Source organism: Bos mutus, chromosome 19 (genome assembly GCF_027580195.1).
Source record: "Bos mutus isolate GX-2022 chromosome 19, NWIPB_WYAK_1.1, whole genome shotgun sequence".
Classification (NCBI taxonomy): Eukaryota; Metazoa; Chordata; class Mammalia; order Artiodactyla; family Bovidae; genus Bos; species Bos mutus.
In genome coordinates this window covers 21,669,956-21,688,433 of record NC_091635.1, presented here as the reverse complement: position 1 = coordinate 21,688,433, position 18,478 = coordinate 21,669,956, and the positions used below count along the sequence as shown (strand labels likewise).

The window sequence follows — 18,478 nt, the reverse complement described above, 5'->3', positions numbered from 1 at the left end:
CAAATAATTTAAAACAAAAAGGCAGATTTAATGCAACAATAACATTAATCTGAGGATAAATAAACCCACAACAGGCTTTAAAGTTTGAAAATGTTTTCCTTTCTTCACAGAGAGAATGGTTTACTGAAAGCACACAGGACTGAAGACATCAAAACAAAACGCAGTCTCTACGTCCAGGTGAGATGGGCCTGATCCTCTAGCCGCCTCCCAACACCTGTCCGGCCACAGGGATAGGCGATGGCTTCTCTAACTCAGGATGGGTGTCGGCTTCAGGAGTAACTGGATGGCTTGTTTCCTGAGTCATCTTCCTGTGACCCCATGCTCTGGGAGGGAGGCAGGAGACAATGCACTTGTCTGCCTGGGCAAGAGCTTCCCGCCAGCAGCCCCAGAGGATATCACCCCTTGTAACAGGGAGGCAGTTATAGGACCCCCACCCCCACCCCTAAACACACTTCCAGCCTGCAGTGTGGAAATGCTCTCCACGAGCACGTCTCCGTGAACTTCACTATTACAGGGACACCACCCAGCTCCCTCCAGCATACTTCTGTTAACAAGGGGACCCCAATCACCTTCTGCACAAACTGGGGGTTCACTGTGATCTCCTGGTCCATGGCCTTCAGCCGCTCGTCCAGCTCTATACACTTCAGCATCTGTGTGGAAGCAGGTCGACAGGCTGAGCAGGTGGGTTCAGGGCAAGTTTATCCTTTTGAGCCTAGACTATTCGGGTGCTACAAGGTCACAGCCCTGAGCCAGATAGGTTCTGGAGTCAGAATTTGGGGTCAGACAGTTAACACAGCACAAATAGCGCACCTTGCCTGCCACACCATAATTAAACTACACACGTGAAACCTAAAACCGTTCACGAGTGTCATTTCAGGTGGCACCTGACACCAAACGAGTTACAAAAAATACTTCCAGCTTCCAGGGTTTTAAAAAATTTGGAATTGCCAAAAAGAGACTCTGGTGACTTACTGCTTTTCATATTCTGAAGCTACTGTTTGGCTGAATCCATTTGCCTATCAGAGGTAAGAAGCCTGTTGGCCCCCGTGAGCCCAGCTCACGCCCGGAGGCCCTGAGTAGCATGGGCCTCGGTGTACAGGCAGCAGCTCCCTGGTCCTTGGTCCGTGGCTGCTGCCCAGCGGGAACCGCCGCCGGCCTTCCTCCCCGCTGCCCGCTTACCCCTGACCTTCTGACCCGGGACTCCAGAGTCAAGTTACTGAAGGCTCCACCGTATAAGTGGCTACTGGGTACACATGAAACTGTACTGAAACGATGTACTCTCCCAAGCATTTCAGGAGTTGAGGGAGGCTCTGATAAACTGGACAAGGATGCTAACCTACCGTTTATTTATAACCAGACAATCGGGAAGAGTCCATTTTGAAATTAACTTTCTAGGAAATTAGATGTTCTTACAAACTAGTTGGGAACTACCCATATTTAAAACTAAAATTATCCTGGAATACAGAAGCAGTACTTCAAGTGTAAAATCACAGACATCAGCCCAGAGCACTGGCGTCTGTTACCTCCTGGTCAATGTTGTGAAGCATGGCAGGGTTGTTGTATTTTTCAGGGTTATCGTGGAAACTGACCATCCCATCCTTCTGATTAATACTTGCAAAAATCTCACCATCTTCTATCTATAAAAGAGAAATCAGGAAAATAGTTTAACCCCAAACATTATGTGAATAAGTGTTATTTCAACGCAGTTAGGGGAAATCACAGAGAGCAACAAGTAAATCAATCGGTAAGTGTTTTAGGCTCCACCGGTTTCTTTAACTCTCTTCCCTCTCTTAAATAGTATGTGCAGGGCACCATGAGAGACTAAGGAGTAAAGTCCACATAAAGTGAGTTAACCTTTACTTCGACTGTGCCACGCGGCCTGCAGGATCCTAGTTTTCCCCAGCCAAGGACTGAAAGGCCACAGACTTGGCCACTGGACCACCAGGGTCATCTCCTAGTCAGCCATTTTAAAGGGAACAATTCAGTAGATTGAACTATACCTGTGATGCACAGGCACCACCTCTAGCCAGCGGGCCCCCGCCCGTCTGCGTAGTCACTGCCCAGCCCCCTCCTCTCAAGCCCCACCTCCACCCGTGTACTCTGCACACTGTGCACATGCCTGTTCTGGAGGTTTCGTGGAAGTGGAATCAGACAGTGCGTGATCCTATGTGTCTGGCTTCTCTGGCAGATATTCTGAAGCACCCTTGCATCTTTAGACAACTTCTATGAGATATAATTGAAATTGTCTTTGTGTTTCACGAAAGTGAAGCCCTAACAAATTTTTGGTTCACTCCAGTAGCAATTATCCTCTGGTCCTTTAAGAAAATTTTCCTGCCAATGCTGATTCCAAGGCAGCTTCAAGGTGTACATTTTTTATTTGCATCAACAACCGGGGATTAAGTTGACTGATCCTCATAGCCAAATCCTGTCCATGCAGCTAAAAAGGGAGCAGCCGATAGAAAATCCCAAAAGGGTGCTATCATTCCTGACACACCATGCCCCAGCAGCAGCAACGCTCCATCTGGGATGGTGGAGCTGAGCTGCCTGGGCTGGTTGCTATCTCCAGCCTCGGGGGATGTGGTCCTAGTTAATGAAGTGCTCACAGCCCAACACAACCGAACACAAGGCGTGACTCCCTGACTCTGTGAGTACACGGGGGATCTCACAGTGGACAGAACACACCTAGTGGAAATACACACCAGGTTCACCAGCAGCGTGCTCTGTAAAAACCACAACAGGAAACCACCCCCATGTCTACCTGATGGTTCCACTCATGCCGTGGACGCTGCAACCCTGAACATGAGCCGGCTGCAACAACGTGCAACACAGTGCATGGGGCTCGTGATGCTGAGCAGCAACAGCCAGACCTCTGAGCACACACGCTGTACATTCCCTTCCGTAAGAAGCTCAAAAATGGGACACCGCTAAAAATGGGACATTACAAGTCAGGATTAAAAATAACCTTTCCAGGCAGATGCAGGGCTGGAACCTGGTTTGAGACGGCTACACACTGTATGATTCCAACCATATGACATTGTGAAAAAAGCAAAACTGGAGAAAATGAAAAGGTCAGTAGAGGGAGGGGTGGTAAGGACCAGGCAGAGCACAGGGCATCTGCAGGGCAGAGTGGACGCTCCATGCGATGCGGTCATGACAGATTCATGTACATGCACATTTATCCAAACCCACAGAGTGTCCAACACATGAACAAACCTGATGTAAACTAAGGACTTTGGATGAAGAGCTGTCAGTGGAGGAGCATCAGCTATGACAACAGCCCAGTCTGGTGGGGACACTGATCAGGGGAGGCTTTGATTGTGTGTGGGGACTGGGAACTCTGTACTTTGCCCTCAATTTGGCAGTGAACCTCAAATCACTATAAAAAAAATTAAATCTTATTTAAAAACAAAAATCCCTGCCTTCATAAATTTTACACAGTAGAACAGGATTTTTCAGGCTTGGCAGTACTGACGTTTTGAGCCAGAGAATTCTCTGTGGTGGGCGCGCCCCCTGCGTGCAGGACCTGGCTCCGCTTGCTATGAGCAGCACTCCCTGGCTGTGATGACCAAGAACGTCCTCAGGACACGACCGTGCGGGACACACGTGCACACGTCCCAGGAAAACCGCAACTGTGAGGAGGCTGACGGAGCACCCACAGTGGTGCCACTGGATGCCCTGCCTCCTCCTCTATGTCTCCCATGGCGAACACCAGTAACCTTTACAAGGACAAAACTCCACTTAGTAACTTCTGAAGACAGAAACACACTTACCATGTGCAGGACATACTTTTCTGCCTCCTGAGGCCCGGACAGCTGCACGCGACTCGCCATATCTTGTAACGACAGTGTTAAAAATGTCTGAAATTCAGAAGTTAATCAATTACAGGTAGAAATAGACTGAAGAGAGAAATTCTAGTAAATGTGTAGACTCCTACTGAGTCACTGATCGCTTGCTTCTCAAGAGTGTACAAGCTTTCTGTTGCAAAGATGACTTGAACTGCGTGCGCTAAGGCTTCAGCATCACTTTTCTAGAGCAACGACTTCTAGGAAACACCCTCCACATGGGGTCTAGAATGACGTGTGTGCCAGGCTGCTCGCTGCAGCTCTACCTGTGATGGCAAGGTCAGAACTGCCCAGATGTCTGTCAGCAGAGGACTGGCTGAGTGCAGGAAACCACACAAATGGACTCCTACACGGCTATAAAAAACCTTACAAAGTGAGGATGCTTTTTATGAGCTGAAATTGAAGACATGCACATCATTAAACGTAAAAAGGGACACAGAACAGGGTCTATATCTGGCTCACATCTCTGAACAAGGAAACTGCATACGTGTGACAGCACACGTGTGTGTGAATGCACATGCTTATACACTCTCTGCGGGGAGGCCCGAGAAGCAGTGATGCTGGGCTGCCTCTGGGAAAGAAAAGGCCAGCTGCAGTATAGGAACTGGGTGGAGATTTTTGTGTCTTTGCATTTTGTATTGTAAATATATTAACTTGTAAATAATATGAAATTAAAAAAAAAAACAGATTCAGCCTTCAAAATTCAAAGTCAGCATGCGTAAACACATTGAGGGTTAAAAGGAAACCAGTGGGGGGTGGGGAGGGGGAAGGAAACCAGTGTTTACCATGGTCTGCCTGGGACCTGATGAAAACGCCTTTCAGGAACAAATTAAAAGAGCCCCCTTTTTTAGAGCAGCTGGCAATATTTACAACTGCCAGCTGTAAATACAATGCATTTTCAAAGCAGGCCTTGTTAAGATTCTGATGTTGAAAATTCTTGATAAGCCAATCACCAAAAAAACTCTCTATACATTTTAGTTCAGAGTAGCACCTCCTTCCCAAATGAAACTCCTGTGAATTCTAAGCAGTATCTAGGCAGTTTAGCACCAGTGAGGACTAGAAAAGTGAACATTTCGAAATATACAGAACTGTCATTTTTCCTTTCAAAGTAAGAAACTTCCACTTGACTGTCCATCAGAAGAGAACTGGCTGAGAAAGTTATGATTGTCTGTACAACAAAGCACAACGCACAGTCACTGTGATACAGGCTTACGTTGCCATGGAAACCAGAAGAAAGGATATAGAACAGCACATAGCATGTGACCCTGGTTACAGTCAGTGGGAGTGTTCGCACACATGGAGCAGACGGATCCAGAGAAACGTCCCCAGAACATGATTGTGGAGCAGGTCTGAGCCCCCGTGACAATCCCGTGTCCCCGCCTGCCCGGCAGCCAGCCATCTTGTCCACTGCGTCCTTGCAGGGCTGTGTCTCGGGGGAAGAGCTGTCCCCTCCCTGCTCATTGCAGCTGTTCTTTGCCGGTTTCCCATTACCTGCAGTGAACACCTCCATCTCCCTGGCTAACATAAGGCTTCATTTTCTTTTTACACTTTCCTGGACAGTCTTAACACTTGATAACAAGCATATTTTCCAGCATCAAAAGCCACTGGGTCTATTTTCATCTTAAAAAATAAAAACTACACAGTTGGCTTACCTTCCCCAGCGCAAGTGCACCAGCCAAGCGCCCACAGGTGGGTTAGCCTGCTGTGAGGTCCCGGGCCGCACAGCTGTACCCTTAGCATCTGCCCAGGCCATCTCCCTCCCTTCAGCTACCTGTCTGCCTCCCAGAGCAGCCACATCTCCTCCCCACTTCTTCTTCACCTGCTCTTCTTCTCAAATACCCTATACTAGCCCTGGAAAGGCACCCCTCAAGGTCCCCAAAGGACCGGCTGGGACCCTGCGCTGCTGCCTCAGTGCCAACAAGGACAGGAGAACGGAGCCTGGCTCTGGAGGCCCACAGGACTGCACCTTGGTGAGTCTTTGGATGTTCTTCTTATATAGCGAGGACAGGCACTGCTTCACCAGCCCCATGTTGTTGTCCCGTGTAAAGATCTCGCTGTGCTTGGTCACCAGGCTGCGGAGCTCCGACGGGTTGTTGGTGGAGTACACTTGCGCTAACTCGTGGTATGCATTGCTAAGAGGCTAAAGGTGTGCAGGGGGGAAGAAACCAGATTCGACAGTTAGCAGAACAGAGCCTGTGTGAGATGCAAAAGGAAACGTGGCACTAACTACGGAGCAAGGAGGTCCAGCCTCCCTTACTGTTACCCAGCAAACTGTAAGTTATTCTAAGCAAATGCCTGGTTTTCAAGACCAAGGAGAGAAGTTTACCATGGTGCTCCTTGCGTAGCACAGAGCAGGCCTGGAGCCTGCATTCAGTGACAGCCACAGGCCTTTTTCTCACAGGCAGCTCCTGACTTGTCCCAGATAAACCATTTTGGGAAGAAAGGGGGCAAACACCCACCCTTCTCAGCCCCCTCTTGCTCCACACGTGCCTCACCAGGTGCCATGGGACAACCAACTGCTTCCAGAGGAACAAGAGACCCCTGGGCTGAGGGCCCCTCAGAGCAGAGCTGTGTCCACCACCCGGGCGATACGGCTCCTCATCTTCCTTGTCAGACACAGGGCAGGGCTGCAGGAGCGGGCGAGCGGTGCTGAGCAGCATGCGCAGACCTGGTTAGAGCAGCAGCCCTACCCTGATGCCTGAGCCCTCGGCACCACTCCGTTAACCCTGCAGACAAACCGCAGCCCTTGTGAAGGAGGTGAGTCATGAGGACCCCACTTACGAAAGTGCTCCTCCTGGAACAGGTCACTCCAGGGCCATGGGGGCCACCTGTGGGAGTTCTCCAAACCCGCGTCACTCTTGCGCGGGCTCTGAGGGCCTCTCACCCACCCCCAAATGACCACCTGTGACAGGAAGCCTGGAGCCCAAGAACCATGATGGGTAGCTGAAGGACACGGGCAATACTCAACATGACAGCACAGAAACCTTCACATCAGGAAGACTTTCAAACTGACCTCCTGAAACTTTGAGTTTTGTTCAAGGAGGGTCAGCACAAAATTGTTATCAAATGATAGTGACTTCAATTTAAAATAAAATAAGCATGAATTAAGAGAAAATAAAAAAGGAGGTCATTTCTCCACGTGGTCCTGGAGCCGAGTCCTTAGGAAAACCATAGCAGCTTAGTGAGCAAAGCTTGGGGTCTAAGAGGATCTCCCAGCACCTGGTCAGAGTTCAAGTCCAACAGAGCATAAGCACTGCTCTATCAGAACCTTAAACCCCTACGCCATGACCACCCAGAGCAAGAGCGTGGACGCAGATTCCTGGGAATACCCCACCCCATCAGGGGGTCGGTGGGCATGGACAAGAACAGTCAGGGTCCTGCCAGATGCCCAGGGGATGTCGAGAATGTCTGCTAATTGAAGATGCTGGGCGAGTAAAGTCACATAGATTACAGAATTATGCATCACCACAGCTTTGTAGGAACAGAACATGTCAGCTGAGAAATCACTGTTTTGAAAGCTCACCTTAATGAATCTACCCACAATCTGAGAGGTGTATTTCGGCAGCTGCTGTACTTTGCCCAGCAAGATCAGAGAGACCAGGATATACTTCTTATACGACTCCAGCATGATGTGACTGACGGCCATGGCAGGTGTGGTGATGGCCTGGGTGGAGAGGAACGTCAGAATGAGGACAGGGCATGAATTCGGAAGACAGTACTGATACCCAGTCACTGCCTTTAATGACAACTGGGCTTTGGCACGATCACCAAGTTGTGCGACTGTTCCTACTACCTAATTTCAGGACATTTTCACCCTCCTAAAAAGAAACTCTGCTGGGCAGGGGTCACTGCCCATATTCCCCTCCCCAGCCATCCACTCCTCCACTTCAATTCTTGTTGGACTTGCCTGCTCTGGACATTTCATATTAATGGCTTTTTCCCCCCTCTCTTGGCTGTGCTGTGTAGCTCATAGACTCTCAGTTCCCCGACCAGGGATTAAACCCAGGCCCTTGGCAGTGAGAGCATGGAATCCTAACCACTAGAGTGCCGGAAATTCCCATAAATGGCTTCACAGGGTCTTATGTGAGCAGCTTCACTGTGACACTTCCAGGGCACACACTGAAGTAACCCGTGTCACAACCTATTCTATGATTCAGGCAAACGGTGCTCCACGCAGACAGAGACCACCTGGGCTGGCGGGCATCTGGCCGCACGGCTCTCGCTGCCGAGAACATGCGTGTATGTAGGTGGTGTCTGCTGCCACTTCTCTCAGGTGTAACCCTGGGAATCAAAGTGCTGGGTCACATGGAGGTTTCAGGTGTGACCTTTTGAGGAACCGCCAGACTGTTTCCGAAGGGGCCGCACCACTGAGCATCCTACTGGCCATGACAAGGGCTCTGAACCCACACCCCTGTCAGCAGCCAGCACCCTATCACAACTGCCTGCTGTGTGACCTGGTGCCACACTGTGGCTCTGAGTTGCATTTCCCTTTTGATCAGGGCTTCTGGCCATCTGTATATAGTCTCCAAAGAAATGTCTATTCAAATCTGTCGCCTATTTTAAAACTTCAGGGCTTTTACTGTTGAATTCTGACACCTCTGCACATTCCGGACGTGAGTCTCTTTTCAGAAACATCACCTGCAAGTATTTCCTCCTATTCTGCAGCTGCCTTTCTATGTTCTTTCACATGGATTCATGAAGGTTAAGAATCCAAATCTATCACCCAAATCAGCCCAAATGTCCCAAACAAAACCCAAGCCCCCAGGGCCTTAAGGCCGTTCGGAGTTATTCCACAGAAACACTCCTTTAAGCGCATGAGGACACAAGCACAACGAGCCCAGGCAGCACCGCTTTCAATGAGGCAGCAGCACCTACTGAAGGGCCTGCCCGCTGGGGCCCAGGGAGCACCCAGGGCCACCTGTGCTCAGGGTGAGCAGTGGGCGCAGCTCTCACTCGTCAGTTTATGCAATGCTGCATGATTTGAGGTGTTTGTTTTTTGTTTTTTTAGCAAGTGTATCTTTTGGAATGTTTCAGAAAAGCAGTAAAAAAAAATGCCTGTCTGGTATCACTCACGTCCCCTGCCCAGCAGCACCTCCAGTCACCCTGTCCCAGGCCCCAGCAATGCTGGTCAAGCCCACTGACCAAGGCCACGCCCACCCAGAGGCGTGTGCACATGCTTGCACAGCATCTCAGATACACTTGAGCTCCTCCAAGGTTCAGAGCACCTTTGATTACCAGAACGTGCACTCCGAATCAAACTGAACTTCTGAACGTCTGACAAGTTCATCTTAAAACACTGTTTCTACCCAGTCCTGTCTTTTTAGGCCCAGAGCGAGCCTCCAGAAATGCACATCTCATCACAGACACAAAAGGGTGGAGGGGAGGCACTTTTTTCTCTGAACTCCTTTACATACTCTGAATTATGAACTAGGAGAATGCCTTATTTATTAAAACAAGAAACACTTGGGAATTCCCTGACAGTTCAGGGTTAGGGTTCAGTGCTTTCACTGCTATGGCCCTGGGTTTAGTCCTTACCTGGGGAACTATGACACTGTAGGCCATGCAGCATGGACCGAAGAAAAAAAAAGCAAAAAACTTAACCCAACTTCACACCTCATTTCAGAACAAGAAGATGCGACAAAGATCACTGGCTCCATTGCTTCCCCACATACAGAGGAAGCTGCAAACATCCAGAGACACACAGAACTCAACCCGCACCCAACAGAATTCGAGTCCCTCCCTGCCGTGGGCCCCAGCCACCAGTCAAGGCACGCCTCTCTGACCGCACAGGTTCATACGCCCCGAGCTGGGGAGTGACCACCTGCTCATAGAAGTAGAGTGCCCGCTCGAAGTTCTTCAGTCCGGTGTAGACCATCCCGCCATAGTAGTAGTAGCACAGGAAGTGCTTGGCATCGTAGGCCCCGTTCTCCTTGCAGATGTCCACCATGTCCACATCCAGGTACGGCAGGGCCGGCTTAAAGCACTTTGCCAGCAAACACAGCTGTGGAGAGAGACACATGCAGCCATCACTCCACATGCACTGTGGCACACGTCAGCGAAAGGAGAAAACCCAGAAAGTTCTAGAAAACACTTGGCTTACATCTTACTGACTAGAATGATTTAAACGTTGACATGTCCTTCCATCTTCTTAGGCATTCGGAATAAAACAGCATTTCTTTGGAAAAGGCTAACTGGCTGTGACATGAAGAGCTCACAAGCGAAGCAAAGCCTGGGCATCTACAGATGATGCATGAGTGTGGGCTCTGCTCTCTGCTGCCCTGGCGGCACGGGCACAGCTCCTCTCAGATCTTTCCTTGCCTGCTCTGACTCCCTTGACTATGAGTAGAGAATGTGCAGCCAAAGAAAGCAGGACCGGCAGAGCCTCAGGCCTGGGTGACAGTGGAACCAGACACACAGGGGTGCAAACACTGCACACCTGAGACTCATAAACTCTACCGTGTGCCCGTCACACCTCCACCACAAAAGTGTTTCAAAAATAAGAGAAAAGAATGCACACCTCCATGTGAAGTGAGAAGATGTGGCTGAAATAATCCACATACCATGTTATTCATTAAGGGAACAATCTGGATACCCCACAGAGACTGGCTAAACCCACAGTATGGAGTTCTCTGTAGCTATGAAGCACTAACAAAAAATCATCTCCAAGACACAGTATACAGGAAAAAGACCTTGTATAGATTGTTACTCGGAGAAGGCAATGGCATCCCACTCCAGTACTCTTGCTTGGAAAATCCCATGGATGGAGGAGCCTGGTAGGCTGCAGTCCATGGGGTCGCTGAGTCAGACACGACTGAGCAACTTCACTTTCACTTTTCACTTTCACGCATTGGAGAAGGAAATGGCAACCCACTCTGGTGTTCTTGCCTGGAGAATCCCAGGGATGGCGGAGCCTGGTGGGCTGCCGTCTATGGGGTCACACAGAGTCGGACACAACTGAAGTGACTTAGCAGCAGCAGCAGCAGCAGATTGTTACTATTTGTGTTTAAACTACAGAGACAAAAATATACAGGTATCTGCTGGTGTGTGCCTAAACTGTTGCTGGAGGGCTGGAGGAGAAATGATCAACTCCAGCTTCCTCCGGAAAGGAGGGATGGGTGGCAAGGGAGCAGGTAGAGGCCGGCTTCATTACACATATCCCTCCTTTGTCATCTGGGTTTCAATAAACAAACAAGTAACATCTTCAGGCGTGAGAAGTCACCAGTTGGTTCTCAGGCCCCAGAGTTCCTACTGGGAGTGCTGTCAGGGTCACAAGCACCACCCCCCATCCCAATCTGCTCTCACATCCCACGGACTGGCTGGGTGGCAGCCCACGGCTGGTGGTCAGCAGCCCCAACATTCCCTTCCAACAACAGCGCACTTAAAACATGGTGCCATCCCAACCACGTCCAACCTTGACCCGGGTGACCCCCGGTGCTCACCTGGCAGAGGTCAGCGTGCACAGAGGTCAGCTGGTTTGTGTTCATCTGCATCTTGTCAATGGCTTGCCTAAGGACGCCAATTCCTCGCAGAGGCTGTCAGAAAGAGGCCTGTCAGTTAGGGCCTCGGTGGGGGCGGCACGCCTAGTCCTAAGCTGTCCCTTACAAGTGAAGTAACCCTACAGGCAGGCTCCTCTAAATGAGAGCAACCCTACTGATGGGCTCCTCTAAATGACAGGAGGGGGGTCCCACAGCCTCTGGAGAAACTTCTGTCTCTGTTCAGTCAGAAAGTATCATCTTAGGCTGTTTATTGTCATATTTAGAGTAATTAGCACAACTTTTAAAATCAGAAAGCTTTTTCTAATTAATGGAGATCAATAATCAAAATCAACATTACATTCTCAACAGTTCATTATATTTACAAGTAAACAAACCACAATTTTCCAGATCATTAACCACAGAAGTGACTCGTGTTTAGGAGACTTAACTGAGAACATGGATGCTGGCCCTTTCCTGCAGGACAGTCTGGGGGTCACCTGTAAATTCTCTTCAGCACAACATCTCTTACCTGATGGTAAATTACTGTTGAAAGCGATACCACAAGCTACAAACAGACCATTTTCCTGCCCTGATCGTGAATAACAAGACCGAGAATCACAAGAGGTGCAATCAGCTTCTGGGGAGAAGATGTGACTGTGAAAGAGGGGAGGAACTCGCAAGCTTTCCTCAGTGAAGACTGATTGGATATTTTTAACCATCTCCCTCAAACAACAGTTAGGTAGTGCACCTACAAAATTATCAACTGAGTCTTTGTTTTCAGGCTCTTTCACACCATCAGTCTTTCAAAGTTCAATTTCAAATTAAAAAGAAACATCCAAATTATAACCTGTGTCAGTATCACAATAAATAAAGACTTCACTAGATTAGAGGAGACTAAAGACTGGAGAAGGAAATGGCAACCCACTCCAGTACTCTTGCCTGGAAAATCCCATGGACGGAGGAGCCTGGGAAGCTGCAGTCCATGGGGGTCGCAGAGTCGGACACGACTGAGTGATTTCACTTTCTTCTTTGTAGACAGATAACATGACAAAGTTTCAGACACAACACTACAAATTAATACTGCTTAACTCTTCATTTGAACCTTCAGAGCTAGGTTAAATGAAAAAAATACATAAAGGAGACTGCTGCTGCTGCTGCTAAGTCGCTTCAGTTGTGTCCGACTCTGTGCGACCCCATAGACGGCAGCCCACCAGGCTCCCCCGTCCCTGGGATTCTCCAGGCAAGAACACTGGAGTGGGTTGCCATTTCCTTCTCCAATGCATGAAAGTGAAAAAATAGAGTGAAATCACTCAGTCATGTCCGACTCCTAGCGACCCCATGGACTGCAGCCTACCAGGCTCCTCCATCCAAGGGATTTTCCAGGCAAGAGTACTGGAGTGGGTTGCCATTGCCTTCTCCAAAGGAGACTAAAGAGACACAATAATGTAATTTAACCTGTCATCTGAGATTGTCTTTTGTTACAAAAGACATTAGCAGAAACAACTGGTTGAAGCATAAGGAGGTCAGATGTGTTAAAGGGTTCTATACATGTTTGTCTTCTGATGTGCTGCGGTTACATTAGAGAATGTTCTAAGTTGTCCTAGTTTTTAAGAAACACTCACTGAGCTCTCAGGGTAAGGGGACCATAGCTGCAACCTTCTTTCCTGTGGCTCAGAAAGGAAGAAGACAAGACTGAGCAGGTCAGGGAAGACACCAACATCTAGGGACTCTGGGTGGAGGGCATTTATGGCAATTAATTATACCAACCTAACAACTTCTTATAGAGGGAAAATTAGGTCATTCAGTTCAGTTTAGTCGCTCAGTCGTGTCTGATTCTTTGCGACCCCATGAACCGCAGCACGCCAGGCCTCCCTGTCCATCACCAACTCCCGGAGTCCACCCGAACCCGTGTCCATCGAGTCGGTGATGCCATCCAACCATCTCATCCTCTGTTGTCCCCTTCTCCTCCTGCCCTCAATCTTTCCCAGCATCAGGGTCTTTTCAAATGAGTCAGCTCTTCGCATCAGGTGGCCAAAGTATTGGAGTTTCAGCTTCAACATCAGTCCTTCCCATGAACACCCAGGACTGATCTCCTTTAGGATGGACTGGTTGGATCTCCTTGCACTCCAAGGGACTCAATTAAAAGATTTAACAAGAAGGGCTTCCCTGGTGGCTTCAATGGTAAAGAATCTACCTGCAATGCGGGAGATACAGGTTCTATCCCTGGGTCAGGAAGATCCTCTGGAGAAGGGAATAGCAACCCACTCCAGTGTTCCTGCCTGGAGAATTCCATGGACAGAGGAGCCTAGCGAGCTACAGTCCAAGGGGTCGCAGAGTTGGACACGACTGAGTGACTAACACACACAAAAGGTTTAACAAACAAGCAAACAAAATCTGCACTTTATAACATGAGGCGCTAGAAGGGCCATTCTGAACAGAAGCAGCAGCTGTGCCCTGGGGGCACCTCTCCTGTGGTCAGAGCTCCCCCAGGAGATGTTCTGAGCTCTCCAAACCCATCACATATGTCTGAGCATCAGGGTCTCAGCACGAGGCTGGGACCCTAATGCTCGGAGCACTGCACAGGTTACACACAAGTGAAACGAAACTGTAAATTACTCAAACAACATTCTTACCTGTTTTCTTTCCACAAGTGCATTTGTTAGCTGATGGCAAAGCCCAGCAACTAGACACAATAACAAAATATTGAAGATGTAAGTGAGTACAGGGCAGAACACAGCCACGGAGAAGAAAAGGCACTGCCCTTACAGGTGTCTGTCGCATAGCGGATGTGCTCCCCGTTGCAGGTGCTGATGAAGAGCTGAACCTGGGAGAACAGCGTCTCGAAGTCGGGAACGCTGGGCATGGAAAACTTCACAAACCTACAACACAGAGAAGAACCAACTGGTCCTGGTTGGGGCCTCATGGCAGGAAATATGGAAGTCCATCCTGCCTCCAATGCTCTGTGAAATTAAAGGAGTCATGACACTTTTAAAAATTAAGAACCAGAATATATGAGATTCTGCTGGCCTGGTTCTTTGCATAATCAAGACACAGAACATAAACACAAATAGAGACTAAGAAAAATAAGCTTAAAGAACAACTTTTACCCAGAGCAAAAAGGCAAGAAATAAAAGATATCCAAAAGAGAGCAACTTTCAAAAAAGAAAACTGTTAAATGAGGTCAAATATCAGGCCACTTAATACTCAAAGTAACTAAACTTAAACTTGTAGCCCCAAAATTTTTTAAATACTTTCCTTTTGCACTTCAATATTCTCAGTACTGCTTACTCACTTAGAAACCCTGAGCAGAACAGACTGAAGGGGAACAGGGAGGAAGCTACGGGCTGGCTGGAGGCCATGGCAGTGGCTCACAGTCATGGTGCTGCCCTAGACCCAGGGGATAAGGACTAGCTGTGGGGCAGGACCAGAGGAGTGGACTGGTCGGAGGAGGGACAACTCAGATGACCCATCCCGAGTCACCTGGCAGATGGTGCCCAATGATCAAAATCTGTCCGAACAATCTCATTTGGGCTTCACAATAGGTCAGTAAGGCACTGTGACTTCCACTTTATAAACAAAAATACACAGCTCAGGGCCCCACACCTCATAATCAGCAGAACGCAGATACAAACCCAGGGAACCTGGTAACCAGGTCAGGGTCCTTCCCAGGTTTCCTCTGACTTACAACGTCAAACATCTTATAGCTTCAGAAAGCTTTCACATACATCATCTCACCTGACACACACATCGGCATAAGCTGAAGTGGGTACAAACTGTGCTACCTGTTCTTTTAATGGGAAAGCACAGCCAGTAGAAATCTTCATCCGCCAGCCACAGCCAGCAGAAGTTTCTGCAGCGGAGGCCCTGTTCCGAGTGTGTGCCATCTAAAGCAGTGGCTACTGAGTCCTCAAGATGCTGCAAGTACGACAGAGGAGCTGAATCCTGCAGGTCACTTATTTGTAAAGATTTACACTCAGACACACAGCAGCCACTGACCACCATCCTGCGAGCGCAGGCTAGACCTCGGGCTCTGACAGCACCTTCCTCCTGATACACCCCCATCTCAGGAGCGCCAGCTCAAGTGAAGCCAGACCCTCACTTCAGGTCAATTTGTTCTCTGTTCATCTATATTATTTCAACTTTCACAACAACCATAAAATCCCAATCTATGACACTAAAACATCAAGAGAAAAAAAAAATCAACCGTCAAGTACATAGAGTCACAAGAGTTCAAAAGGCCAACTGGAATAACGTCTGTTTGACTTGGTCTTAAGCCAGCTTAAACTTGTCTGCAGGGTGCTCTGGACCACTTGGAACTTCACTCAGCTCAGCCTCCTGCCCTGTCCTGCCACTCTTTCCTCTTTTCAATTCAGAAAATGGGGAGAACCCCATGGATCACACGAATAAAAGTATTCAGACAAACACAAACTAGAGTACCACAACTGAGATCACCATTCATTTTTTAAAACATTTCAAAATTTGTATAAACATTAAGAATTTTAAAAAATAATAAAGCAGAACAAAAAATACAAGCAATGATTAGCTGCAATAAGGTGAGGGTAACTGCTACAACATGACTTTAGTTGTGCCAAAGAGCTCACTGTCATTTACAGGGCTTACTTCCTACACCAACCAAAGCCAGCGAGCACAGTGTTGAGGCTGAGGGAGCACAAAGCCGTGAAGGAAGATGCCCTTACAAGACAGCGAGGACGCCCAAGGAGTGCTCCTGGACGTCCAGGGCCCCGAGCACGGTATCCAGATGGGATAAGTTCTTCGCCAGGAGCTCCCCACTCTTGTTGATCAGTTCACAAAGCTGAGTCATTTGCCCTGGAAAACAAGAACGACACTACCATTCAGAACAGCATTCACCAGACCAAAGGATGTCATACCTCAGACATGCTGGTGCCTAAAGGTGATTTCTTCCAACTCCTTCATTTCAGATGAGGACCCAGAAGGGCCAGAGACACCAAATGATTTTGCCTTTGGTCTCAGTGCTAAGTTTCCGACTTTCCTCTGGCCACTGAAGGTTTCGCACTCCCACTTCCAATGCCCCAAGCCAGCAGAGTGCACATTACCATCAGCACCAACTCATCTCCCTTCTGTATCCAAAATGTCACCAGCTATGACTTCATCTCACTCCTCAGCCTCTCAGTCCACTCCTTCCTCTCCCCTCCGCCTTCATTCCCACGCCCGTCACTTTCGGTCTGCACACCATCATCTTCTGAGCAGCCCCCTCCTTCCTTCTCTACCCCAGCCCTCACTCCACACCGGCACCCATCTGTGCAGGAGGTGTGAGGCACATCAGTCAGAGGCAGGGCAAGTGACCTGCACGTCTCTGCTGGGCAGCCTGCTCCTACAGCAGCAGCCTGCACAAAGCATGTGTGTGAAGCTTCTAGGCAAGCAATCCTGTTTGACGCTCACCAGCATGGCCTCGGCTCTGTTTTTTAAGTAAGAAAATTGAACCTGGGAAATGAGTTGTTTGGTTAGTCACCTGGGAAATGAGTTGTTTGGTTATCAAAAAGTGACTGAGACAGGTGCATGCGTGTTCAGCAGCTAAAGTAAGTCATGTCCAACTCTCTGCAGCCCCCCAGGCGCCTCTGTCCATGGGATTCTCCAGGCAAGAATACTGGAGTGGGTTGCCATTTTCTCCTCCACGGGATCTTTCTGACCCAGGGATCGAAGGGGATCTCCTGCATTGGCAGGCAGATTCCTTACCACTCAGCCACCTGGGAAGCCCAACCGAGACAGGACTTTAACCCAAACCTCCTAACCTCATGGGACCTCGGGAAACTGGAGTCTGTGGCACAAACAAACGAGTGAGTGCCTTCCTCACTCCCAGAGACTCCTAGCCTCACCCCTGACCCTAACTCCTACCAGTGAAGAGAAACGAGGCAGAACCGTTGCGCTGCTCTGCGCAGCGCCGGGCACCAAAGCAACCTCGGGGCAGCCAGGCGGGCAGCACCTGGGTCCTTACACCGGGAGACGCGAATCCCGAAAGAAGAGTGCCTGGGCAAGGTCAAGCGGCTTCTGCAACCTTAATGGTTCCTCCCGCTCACTCCTGACAACCCCGCGCAGTCCGAACGTTTCTATTTCACAGATAAACCAACAGGGTGAGGAAAGGGGCCTCACAACAGCGGCCAATTACTTTAATTCTGGGCACTACACTCAGGCCATGAGAGGAACCAACCAAAGACATGAAAATTAGGGGCAAATTCACAGCGGCCACAGCTCCGCTCCCCCAAAAGGGAGCCGGGAGCCAGGGCCCCCGGGGATCAAGCGCGGCCAGCCGCGAGGGGCCCGGCCGCGAGGGGCCCAGCCGCGAGGCCAGGTAGGGAAGGGCCTCCGGGAGGAGAGACGGACCGAGCTCCGACGGCGGGGGGCGGAGGCCGGAGCCTGGGCGAAGGGGTCGCCCATCTCGCGCGCTCCTCAGCCCCGGCCCAAGCGCCAAGACCCCCGCCGCAGCCCGGACGCAGGCTCGCGGCCCGCGCCCATCGCCTCACCTTGGGCGGAGAGCTGGCGGACGCTGTTGACGAACTGCTCCAGGGCGGACGCCATGTTCCCGGTAGCCGGGCGGCGGAGGCGGCGCGCGCTGAACGAGGGCCGGCGACCCACCGGAGGGCCTCAGGGCGATGACGTCACTTCCGTCGCTCAAGCGCCGCGAGATCTACCTACCTGGACCCGGCCACTGTTTCCATGGAACCGGTTCTACGGATGCCCGCGCCGGAAAGCAGGTTTTTTTCCCTTCCGTCTTTATTCTGTGCGCACGTGAAGTCGCCCCCTGGATTTAACAGGGTTGGTGGGCAAAGGACGGAACTGAACGCCTAGTTGTTGTTCAGTCGCTCTGTCGTGTCCAACTCTTTGCGACCCTATGGACTGTGTAGCCCGCCAGGTTCCTCTGTCCATGGGATTTCCCAGGCAAGAATATTGGAGTGGGTAGCCATTTCCTTCTCCAGGGGATCTTCCCCGCTCAGGGAACCCGCCTGTCTTAATCGCAACCTCTTCCCTGAGGCTTTTCCAGCCAGGTGGTCGTTGTCCACCCAGGAAGGCAACCAGCCTTCAAATCCCTTTTCTCGCACTTAGTAGCTCCACGACTCTCGGCAAATTCCTTGGCTGTCCGCTGCCTTGTTTCCACATCTGTAAAATCCTCACGATAGACTACGT

The 18,478-nt window shown here is 49.8% G+C and overlaps 1 protein-coding gene across 1 annotated transcript; it reads right to left on the bottom strand.

Annotated features, from left to right (window-relative positions):
* Positions 1–4: 4 nt before the first annotated feature.
* COPS3 (COP9 signalosome subunit 3) lies at positions 5–17,974 on the bottom strand. The gene is made up of 12 exons (XM_005893479.3): positions 17,818–17,974; positions 16,015–16,144; positions 14,084–14,196; positions 13,951–14,000; positions 11,282–11,374; positions 9,664–9,843; positions 7,366–7,506; positions 5,809–5,982; positions 3,771–3,857; positions 1,524–1,637; positions 570–650; positions 5–323 (listed from the first exon to the last, which is right to left on the bottom strand). Exons 1-12 carry the CDS (start codon positions 17,870–17,872, stop codon positions 270–272), a joined length of 1,272 nt encoding a protein of 423 aa, XP_005893541.1. The 5' UTR covers positions 17,873–17,974; the 3' UTR covers positions 5–269.
* Between the last annotated feature and the right edge of the window lie 504 nt (positions 17,975–18,478).

Bases quoted from the DNA above. Each gene is read 5' to 3' on its own strand.
- COPS3 (XM_005893479.3), bottom strand. From the start codon at position 17,872: ATGGCGTCCGCCCTGGAGCAGTTCGTCAACAGCGTCCGCCAGCTCTCC. The intron at 14,197-16,014 runs GTAAGGGCATCT...TCTGTGTTGTAG, and splicing joins TTGGGCGTCCTCGCTGTCTT to GTTTGTGAAGTTTTCCATGC. The intron at 5,983-7,365 runs GTGAGCTTTCAA...GCACACCTTTAG, and splicing joins TTGTGGGTAGATTCATTAAG to CCTCTTAGCAATGCATACCA.